The sequence below is a fragment of the Nannobrachium achirus genome (genome assembly GCF_963921795.1).
Source record: "Nannobrachium achirus genome assembly, chromosome: 19".
Taxonomy (NCBI): Eukaryota; Metazoa; Chordata; class Actinopteri; order Myctophiformes; family Myctophidae; genus Nannobrachium; species Nannobrachium achirus.
In genome coordinates this window covers 48381734-48392464 of record NC_137826.1, presented here as the reverse complement: position 1 = coordinate 48392464, position 10731 = coordinate 48381734, and the positions used below count along the sequence as shown (strand labels likewise).

The 10731-nt window shown below is 43.2% G+C and overlaps 2 protein-coding genes across 2 annotated transcripts in view; both read right to left on the bottom strand.

Moving 5' to 3' along the window:
- The window catches only part of LOC308304896 (butyrophilin-like protein 2), a gene marked incomplete at both ends in the record, with an annotated part of 30981 nt that extends 25263 nt beyond the window's left edge, over positions 1–5718 (bottom strand). Inside the window, 2 exons of the mRNA XM_080749522.1 lie at positions 4935–5036; positions 5682–5718. Of these exons, the coding sequence (XP_080605648.1) occupies positions 4935–5036; positions 5682–5718 (139 nt within the window). The remainder of the gene's footprint in view (positions 1–4934; positions 5037–5681) is intronic.
- A 3242-nt stretch (positions 5719–8960) lies between these two features.
- On the bottom strand, positions 8961–10397 carry LOC308304442 (phenylalanine--tRNA ligase, mitochondrial-like; the record flags this gene model as incomplete). The annotated part of the gene is made up of 1 exon (XM_080749041.1): positions 8961–10397. The coding sequence occupies one exon, from the start codon at positions 10395–10397 to the stop codon at positions 8961–8963; it is 1437 nt and encodes a 478-aa protein (XP_080605167.1).
- Positions 10398–10731: the final 334 nt, after the last annotated feature.

The following is a 10731-nucleotide window of genomic DNA, read 5'->3' as shown; positions in this document are numbered from 1 at the left end:
AAACTGCTGCTACTACTACTACTACTACTACTACTACATGCGTCTGTATTTGTGATTACTATGGCGTGCATAGGATAGCCATGTGACACCGGTCCGTTTGACAGGTAACTCCACTGTCACAGGCACTATAACAGAGGTCTTCAACAGGGGGTCCAGGACCCCTAGGGGGTCCTCAGAGTTACTACAGGGGATCTTCCAAATCTTCCAATCCTTTTTATATTAACAACTTGAACCCTAGTGTCCATATTCTGAGAACTGTAGCCAAAAATAGCCGATCTACAAGCTCACAAGTTGTGAGCTTGTGTAGATCGGCTATTTTCGGCAAAGTGGTTTGCTGGAGAGGGGGAAAATAGCAGACTAAGTACAGAGTAAAAGTTCAAGTTTATTAGGTAATGACGGCTCAAGTGGTTAAATATCTGAAAACACAAATTGACATGAATCCAAAACACACTGATGATTGTGCTGTCAAACAATGAAACTATATGGAATCTATGAACAGGTTGCGGGGGTCCCTGCTCCATCTCTATCTCAGCTAAGGGGTCCTTGGCCTGAAAACTTTGAAGACCCCTGCACCACAATATTTAAACGACAAAGGGATAATATGCAAGTAGGTAGATGAAAAGACTCTCCTCCACGGCGAAAATTCCAGGCGAAAAGGACCAAAACAAAAGTGTATATAGGCGAATATGTTTTAGGCAAAAGTGCTGGTGTCCGATTTGTGTTAATAATCAAAATCTACAACTAGTAACTAAAGTTTCCAAATGATTGTAGTGGACGAAAAAAAGAACATTTGCCTCTGAAATGTAGTGGAGTAGAAGTAAAAGTATTGGAAATTGGAAATACTCAAGTAAAGTACAAATACCTAAAAATTGTACTCAAGTACATGTACTTAGTTACTTAACATCAATTTACAATTTAGGCATTTAGCTAACACTTTTAATCCAAATTGACAATAAGCAGGTAAAACATCAATATAATAAGCAAGATAATATTTCAGTACATCAACAACAGTACAACAAATTCATATGAATATCAATCTAGAAAAACAATAACATAGGTAAACCACGCAACTAATCGCAACTAAAAAACTAAAAAATAAAGTTGAGAGAGATATGAAGCAGACCCCCACTACCTGTTCATACTGTAGATTCCATATAGTTTCATTGTTTGACAGCACAATTATCAGTGTATGTTGGATTCATGTCAATGTGTGTTTTCAGATCTTTAACCACTTGAACCGTAAATAGTTAATAAACTTGACCTTTCACTCTGTACTTAGTCTGCTCTTTTTCCCCTCTGCACCAAACCTTGCCAAAAATAGCAGATCTACAAGCTCACGACAACGCCTCGCAGTGAGATATGCGTTGTGACCCCCTGTAATAACTCTGAGGACCCCCTAGGGGTCCCGTACCCCCTGTTGAAGACCCCTGCCATACAGAATGAGGGGAGTTGCGGGGTGTTTGGAGAAGGTGGGATGCATGGCCGGGGCTTTGGGGGGAGGAGTAGAGGTGACGATTGACATGAGACAGATCATGAAAGTCTCTGCGCTATAGGTATATTATAGGTATTATCTTGGCTCAGAACACAGAGAGAAAAAAAAACTGCCATGGCTCCCTGGAGTGGGGTTTTTCAGTTTTATAATAATAATAATAACAATATTACAATAATAATGAGAAGAAAAAAAACAATCCAAGATGAATTCTCTCCAGTACCCAGACTTCTATCGTTCTATTGTTCTCGGGGGCAAAGTAAGTACTGAGTAATATCTACTCAAGTAGGCTAATGTATAGTGTATATCCTACTTTTCCTTTTTGGTAGGCTACTTTAAGTAGTCTACATTTTGATTACCAAGCTTGAGTTTGTAATGGACAACTTCTTTAGGTATATGCCTGCTGCGTATAACGTCATTGGTTGCTGTGGTAACCTATAGCCACGCAGGTCGGCAGGTGTTGTTGTCTATTATGCTATCAATAGAACACCACCTGTTCAGCGTCACATTACAAATTCAATGTAATTAAAAATTAAACAACCATACAAAACACACAGACCGAACCTACAGTATAGGCTTTCCAGACAGAATGCATTTCCCATAAACTATAACGCCTATACCTGGCTACTTTGGATGGAGCCAAATGTAGGCCGGCTCATGCAAATGAACAATACTGATAAACCAAATATTCTCAAATGTCAAACTGAAATGAACCATCAACATCCCTGCCCAGTGTTGTAAAAATGTATGTATTCACATATTTTACTTAAAGGGGAAGACCACCCATTTTCAATATATGTCATTAATATACCTTAGAGGAGTTGTGTGGAAATACAAAAAAAATACCCCTCTTCTGTGTTGCCTAGAACTGGAGGATTGATGTTGGGGTTTGTATTGTAAAGTACAATGTGTGATGTCATCAAGTTGTACTTTACAATACAAACCCCAAAATCAATCCTCCAGTTCTAGGCAACACAGAAGAGGGGGTGAACTTTTTTTTCATTTCCACACAACTCCTCTAAGGTATATTAATGACATAGTTCAATATTGAAAATGGGTGGTCTTCCCCTTTTTAAGTAAAAGTATCAATACTGTAATGTAGAATTACTCAGTTACAAGTAAAAGTCTGGAATTCAAAATGTACCTGAGTAAAAGTATGAAAGTGTTGGAATCAAAATGTACTTAAAAGTACCAAAAGTAAAAGTACAAAATCTTTGAAAATAGCAGATCTACAAGCTCACAACGCGTTGTGATGCGACACCTTGTGAGCTTGTAGATCGTCTATTTTCAAATAGCCTAGGTATAACATAGGGCTAAAGTGGTTAATGTATGTTTTGTAATAGCCTATTGTAATTTATATCTGCAAAGTAACTAGTAACTAAAGTCTCCAATTAAATGCAGAGCAGTAAAAGTACAATAGGCTATTTTGATTTGAAATGTAGTGGAGTAGAAGTAAAAGTATTGAGACATTGGAAATACTCAAGCTACAAATACCTCAACATTGTACTTAAGTAGCCTACAGTACTTAATTAAAAGTACTTAGTTACTTTACACCACTGGCCCTGCCCTAGTTACTTGTCACTTACCTGTCACTTGTGTATAGTAGAAGTTCCATGTCAGCAGCAGGAAGATATTGCAATAAATCCACATGGATGAGAACAAAAGACACATATCCTAGGGGCACTGCTTGTGGATATGGATGCAAAAAGTCTCCTGCAGGGGGGGAGGAGCTCTCTCTCTCTCTCTCTCTCTCTCTCTCTCTCTCTCTCTCTCTCTCTCTCTCTCTCTTTCTCTCTTTACTTAACATGTTTAGACAGATGCTATGTTGTGCTATAAGGTTTGATGTTTAGCTCCAGGAGAAATCCAGGAGATTTGCCAATCCAGGAGATTCCCAGGAGATGGGGTCAAAATCCAGGAGACTCCTGGGAAATCCAGGAGCATTGACAAGCCTGAGTGTGTGTGTGTGTGTGTGTGTGTGTGTGTGTGTGTGTGTGTGTGTGTTGTGTGTGTGTGTGTGTGTGTGTGTGTGTGTGTGTGCGTGCGTGCGTGCGTGCGTGCGTGTGTGCGTGCGTGCGTGCGTGCGTGTTTACAGACATGACTCATCATCCACCTGCCCAGTGTGAATGAGTCTGAGGTTGGGTATAAGCGTCCATGGTTGCTGTGGTAACAACCTAGCAACGCAGGTGTTGACTAACCCCCCCTCCAACTGTATACAGTATGTTCCCCGTTTTTCAACTGTTTTTATTACATTTTGACAGTTGCTTTGGCAATGTAAACGCATGTTTTCTTATGCCAATAAAGCTCTTTTAAATGGAATTGAATTGACAGCAAGAGGAGGCGATATAGGCTCAAGAGGAAACCTTTGGGATCGTTACTTTGAAAGTTTCCAGGTCTAAATGATGAGGTTGATTATTTGCAGTTTTTCTGAAGTTAGTTTTTTGATCAGCTCTGATCATGTTTTGGGTCCACTGATATTACACTGTGAAAATATGTTCTCATTTTATCCCTCTATGTTATTTTTATTTGTTTATTTGGTGTTGGTCACTCTGGGTGTTGCTTGTTTTCTTTGTTGATTTATTTTGGGGGGAAGGGCATTTGTGCTCACTTGAACGTTTATTCAAATGACATATAATGACGTAATGATGTACAGACATGGTTAGAATATCACCCATGGCTGTGTTTAATTGTGACTGATTAGCCAAAATGTTACAGACCCTGATGAAGACTTTTTGGTCATGTGTGTTGCCTTGCTCAAATAAATCCTTATATTTTATCATCAAAAGTACGGAGTGGTTTGGAATTTTTGAGCGGTGGTAAATCGCTCCATAGAGTGGCTGTGCGTGTGTCTGTAGCCACTTTTTCCTCAGCGTTTTGCCACAGCAATGTGTGTGTGTGTAGCCTGTATACATCACCAATTACATCCTAGACCTATATCCTAGTCTGAAGACGTTATGCAAGCACGACCACCGCTCACTTCACATTGGGTGTGATTTTTTTTTCTTTATACGTGCAAACCACACCTTATGGAGTTAAGCTGCACTTCTTTGAAAAAGTTTTGTTAGGGTTTGTTCGCATGGTGGTCTGTCTACGGCAAAACCTAGAGAGCTGTGCAACCTAAAACATGACGGGCTCTATTTTCATCCATGTCTTACACCTTATGCCTAAACCTATGCCGTAAAAAAAAAAATATATATATATATATATATATAGTTCTAATAGCTGGTCTACAAGCTCACGGGGACTGCCCATAAGTCCGAAAGCTCGTTAGTCCTACATTGGTTATAGGGTTAGGGCTAGGTTTAGGGTTAAGGTCAGTATCTCCCCTGCACTCCCAGTTGTGTTTCGGCCTGTGTCTCTATTTCCTGGTGAACCAGACAAACCTCTTCCTGGGTCAAAGTTCGCTCCACGTGCCGGTACACCACACGAAAACATAGGCTCCTCCTACCTGACCGGGGGCGTGTGAAGTCGTCCAGCAGCGTGACTCTCTCCACCAGGTCCCCCGCCACCGTCCTGACCAGCTCATAGAAGCTCCCCACTGGAGCCGCCACTGCGTTTCAGCATCACATTACACATTCAATGTAATACAAAAAGCTAACAAAAGACCGGGCGGCACCTGCTTTGCAAATGCAAATGAACAATAGCCTATCAGTAGGACTTGGCCTACATCATCACACAATAGAGCAGGCTGTGTGATGCTGCTATTGAGAAATGTGTCAGGAAAGAATAGCCTATATTTCATGTATATTGACTTGACATGCATCCATTGTGTTATCCTATACATACACCTTTCAACTTCTATGAATAAAGGCAGCATTTGAAAGAACTCAACTAAAACATGATCCTAAACTAAAGGTAGTCACTTTGTACAACCAACCAAACTGTATACTCAAATGTCAAACTGAAATAAACCTTCAACAGCACTGCCCTAGTTTCCTGTCACTTGTGTATTGCAGAAGCTCCATGTCAGCAGGAAAATGTTGAAATAAATCCACATGGATGATTACCAGACAGACACTTTGATAGGCTAGCTGCTGTTTCATGCACTGCTGTTTCCAGTACTAACCAGTCCCTAATGAAGAGGGAGGAACTTGCTCTCTCTCCTCTCTCTCTCTCTCTCTCTCTCTCTCTCTCTCTCTCTCTCTCTCTCTCTCTCTGTCTCTCCTCCTCCTTGATGATTTCACTTTGATCTAACCTGACTCCGCCAGATATGGCAGATGAGTGGCCACCATCTGCCATCTGGCGGAGTCAGGTTATCCTTGATCTGGGGGTGCGTTCGCAAATGTAGTTTAGTGTAGTGAGTGCAGTGGGCGGTGACCTTTTAGAGCACACTCAGTGTGGCTTATTTACGAACGACCAGTTCGGTGTGCTTTTAAGTCTGAACCCTGAAGGTAAACGTTCTGAAAAGCAGCAGTTGTTAATGTAACGTTGCTATTGAAAGGTCATTTAATTCATAGCATTGGCCTACCTGCTGTTAGTTTACACGCTGATGCGTGTGTAACAATAAAGCACACAGGACCTATCAAGCCGCAAATGGTGCATTTTGTTATCAATTCCTACGCCATTGTTCACAGCTGAGAAGCACTCGAGACAAGCAGAGACACCGCCATGAAAGTCAAGCAATCGAAACACTGCATTGACGCACCACACTGTCAAACCTCACCTTGGGCAAGATAAGATATGACTTCCGGTTCGTTCTAGCTGAAGTGGCGGAAGTACTGCATTAAACGGAAGATACTGTACGTCATGTGGAATGTCTGTTTTCATTCCCCAGCGAAACAAACACAAAGATTGTAGCTCTTAATAGGTGTAACGTTGTCCGAATCTATGTTTTTGTTTATATATTGTTTATTGCGAGTGCAACCGACGGAGCGGGAGAAGTAGAACAGATTTTTTTCAGCGGAGAATACGTTATGCAGGGACACCGCACTGTGAAAAAAGACAACTTCCGGAAAAATTCAGCCCCATCTCCTAGAACTCTTTCTGCTTCATATCTTGACCAGGCTTTCTCTTCGCAGATGAGCAAGCCTTGCTACTGTACACAAAGCTAGTCAAACCCCATCGTCTGAGTAGGGTCGTTCAGTTCGTGTACTGAGCACCCCCGGGGCGCAGCACACTGGATTTTTGAACGACACCGCACTGTGCACCGAATAAACAAACGACAACATGGCACACCATATTGACTAAATATGCTAATAATCTTATGCACAATACATCAATATACTTTGCAGAAATGGATTCTACAGGAACATTTACATAGGGATCAACTGAGAAAAGTTTGGTAAACCCTTTTATTAATGTTTTATAGGGATTTTCTTGTTCTTTCTGCCCATGTGTCAAATTATCTGACACATGGGTGGACATGACAGGACACACCCTATAAAAAAAAAGGGTTTACCAAACTTTTCTCTGTTGATTCTTATGTATTCTTTCTACTGTGCATATTTAACCTGCCGACACTGTGGGTTTTTGTGTTTTTATGGTAGTTTTAAAGTGAAAAAAGCGTAAGTGGATCACTTTAACGCCTTGACAGAAAGAGTGAGAATTTGCACCTAGGGGTATTTTTGTGCGCTGAATTAAAAAATTGACGGATCCAAGCACTTTTCCCATGGGATCTGGTGGCTCTAAATCACTTACTATACAGGGAAAAAGGCCCCCAAAAAATCTTTGATTCTGAATCTATTGCAAGCATTTGTTTTGCACGAAAAAACATTCCTTGGGCTAAAAATTGACCCTACAAAACTGTGAAAAGTGATCACTCATCACTAAACCATACAAAACCATAGTTTTGTAATCCCCACCTCCTCCTTGCTGTCAGTAAAAGTGTCCTTGAGCAAGGCAGTGATCTATACTATTCAGTTACAGGTGTCTCTGAAATGGAAACGTTTGAGAACCAAGCTAGGGCTCTTGGAACCTCATAGACTTGAATGTGAAGTTTGACTTACATTCATAATTAAGACCTGTATGAGCCTTTTCAGCAAATTCAGTTATATACCGGTATTCCAGTGCTATGTCTTATGAAACTAAATATATAACCATATATATATATGACATTATAAACTAGTAGCATCTACTTGCACAGTGATTATTCCTTCCTTCACCCAGAGCTACAGAATGAGGAAATCCTTTGTGACATAGACGCCCTTATTTGGACTGGTAACGTGATGGCGTTTCTAAACAAGCAGCGCTTTCGACACACTCCAGGAGGAGATGTGGTCAGGATGTGTGTGCGTGCGTGGGTACTAATGGAACCAATTAACAAATGAACCGGTAAGGGTCCATTTGGTTAAAAAAGCTTCATACCCTGTATTTTTTAACATGTAGCTGTTTATAACGACAACATGTGTCATAGCTCTGTTTACACAACGATGTACCCCCCCCACCCCCCCAACTGTATATACAGTATGTTCCCCTTTTTCGACTGTTTTTATTACATTTTGACAGTTGCTTTGGCAATGTATGTTCTTATGCCAATAAAGCTCTTTTAAATGGAATTGAATTGACAGCAAGAGGAGGCGATAGGCTCAAGAGAGCTCCAAAGGGAAACCTTTTGGATCGTTAGGCTACTTTGAAAGTTTCCAGGTCTAAATGATGTTGATTACTTGCAACGTTTTTTGATCAGCTCTGATCATGTTTTGGGTCCACTGTGTGAACATATATTACACTGTGAAAATATGTTCTCATGTTCTCCCTCTATGTTATTTTAATTGTTTATTTGGTGTTGGTCACTCTGGGTGTTGCTTGTTTTCTTTGTTGATTTATTTTGGGGGGAAGGGCATTTGTGCTCACTTGAACGTTTATTCAAATGACATAATGATGTACAGACATGGTTAGAATATCACCCATGGCTGTGTTTAAGTGTGACTGATTAGCCAAAATGTTACAGACCCTGATGAAGACTTTTTGGTCATATGTGTTGCCTTGCTCAAATAAATCCTTATATTTTATCATCAAAAGTACGGAGTGGCTTGGAATTTTTGAGCGGTGGTAAACCGCTCCATAGAGTCCTCAGCGTTTTGCCATAGCAATGTGTGTGTGTGTAGCCTGTATTACATCACCAATTACATCCTAGACCTATATCCTAGTCTGAAGACGTTATGCAAGCACGACCACTGCTCACTTCACATTGGGTGTGATTTTATTTTTCTTTATACGTCTGCAGCCCACACCTTATGGAGTTAAGCTGCACTTCTTTGAAAAAGTTTTGTTCACATAGGGTTTGTTCGCATGGTGGTCTGTCTACAGCAAAACCTAGAAAGCTGTGCAACCCAAACATGATGGGCTCTATTTTCATCCATGTCTTACCCCTTATGCCTAAACCTATGCCGTAAAGAAATAATAATAATAATAAATACAAATAAAATAAAATAAATAGTTCTAATAGCTGGTCTACAAGCTCACGGGGACTGCCCATAAGTCCAAAAGCTCATTAGTCCTACATTGGTTAGGTTTAGGGCTAGGTTTAGGGGTAGGGTCAGTATCTCCCCTGCACTCCCAGTTGTGTCTCGGCCTGTGTCTCTATTTCCTCGTGAACCAGACGAACCTCTTCCTGGGTCAAAGTTCGCTCCACGTGCCGGTACACCACACGAAAACATAGGCTCCTCCTACCTGACCGGGGGTGTGTGAAGTCGTCCAGCAGCGTGACTCTCTCCACCAGGTCCCCCGCCACCGTCCTGACCAGCTCATAGAAGTCATTCTGACTGAAGCTGGCTCGCCCGACCTCGCTCTCCTCCTCCTCCGCCGGCAGCCAGAAGGAAATGTCGTTTTGTAGCGGAGGGTACTTGCTGAGAGGCTGGAAGCGGACAGGCTGGTGGATGTCGGGCAGAACAAACTGCGTGAGGAAGCGTTCATCCTGACTCCAGAACAGCCTGATGTCCGGGACGCTGAACAGAACCATGGCCAAGCGCTCCAGACCCAGCCCGAACGCCCAGCCCAGCTTATTGGCTGCACCCGCTGAGCGGACCACCTCCTGCTCCATCACGCCACATCCCAACACCTCCAACCAGTCGCCTTGGAAACGCACCTCCATCTCAAAGGAGGGATGAGTGAAAGGAAAGTAGCACTCCACCCACCTGACCTCCACCTCTGCTCCAAACAGGTGTGTGACGAGGCGCGTGAGAGTCTTCTTCAGGTCATATTCCACCAGTTTGACAGCCTCCAGAGTGTGAGCTTCCTGTTTGTGAGGGGTCCTGCGTCCCCCACACTCAAACAGCGACAGGTCCTCTCCGTTCTCCACCTCGGAGAACAACTCGTGGTTGGAGAACAGTCGGACTCCTTCCATCTGGTGGAACGCGGGGTAGTGACTGCCATCGATCTCGTCCCGCCTATAAACGTCTCCAGCCAATAGGAACGCATCCAGCCCCGACTTCACCAGCTCCCTCTGGTGGGCCGACGTGTGAGCGCGCAGCATCGTGGATCTGTTGATATAATAATTGTCTCCTCGGTTCCGGCTGGGATGATCGGGCGGGATCAGCAAAAAGTCAAAGTTCTGCTCCACGGTGACCACAGGACTCAGGTTGTCATGCACAGAGAACAGAGGGTTTCCACGTCGACTGATGTAGGAACTGTAGAAGTGTGCTTTGATTCGCTCTTTGATCAGCCAGAGGGGATGATGTGATTGGTTGTGGAGGTTCCGTCCAACCTTGGCCAAGATCCTGTCCGTCACATTGGTGAAGTCGTCACGAGGGTAGGTGTGGCCTGACACTGTCACAGTCTCCTGGCCAATCACAGGTCGAGAGTGAGGGCCAGAGTCTGTGCTCTTCAGGCGACGGCACGAGAGGAGGACGTGCTTGCACGGCACTGTTCTGCCACTGGCTAAGAGGGATGATGATGAACCGCCGTGTGGCCAATGGCGGGGCAGAGATTCTAGGAAGGGGAGGAGCAAATGGGAGGTCCTGCAGTGGATCCGCATGGTGATTGGTCCACAGACCTTGTTGAGGGACAGCCAGGGATGACACAGTGTCCCTCGGGGAGGTCAGTGGGATATCCGAGCCGGCCAAGATGTTTGCCTGATGTTCAGAAATCTGCGTCTGGTCTCAGGAAGGTGAGTGCTCTTGATGTGGACGCCACAGCAGAACGGATGGATAAAGGGAGGGATGAAGGGGTGAGGGGATCAGAGGTGTGAAGGAAGCAGAGCAGAGAGGGAATTTTCCAGAGGCCTTCTGTCACACACACTCCAGCCATGCGCTGCTTTGACTGCTTTGAGTTTAGTACTCTTATTTCTTTGAGCGGTGCTAACACTGCAG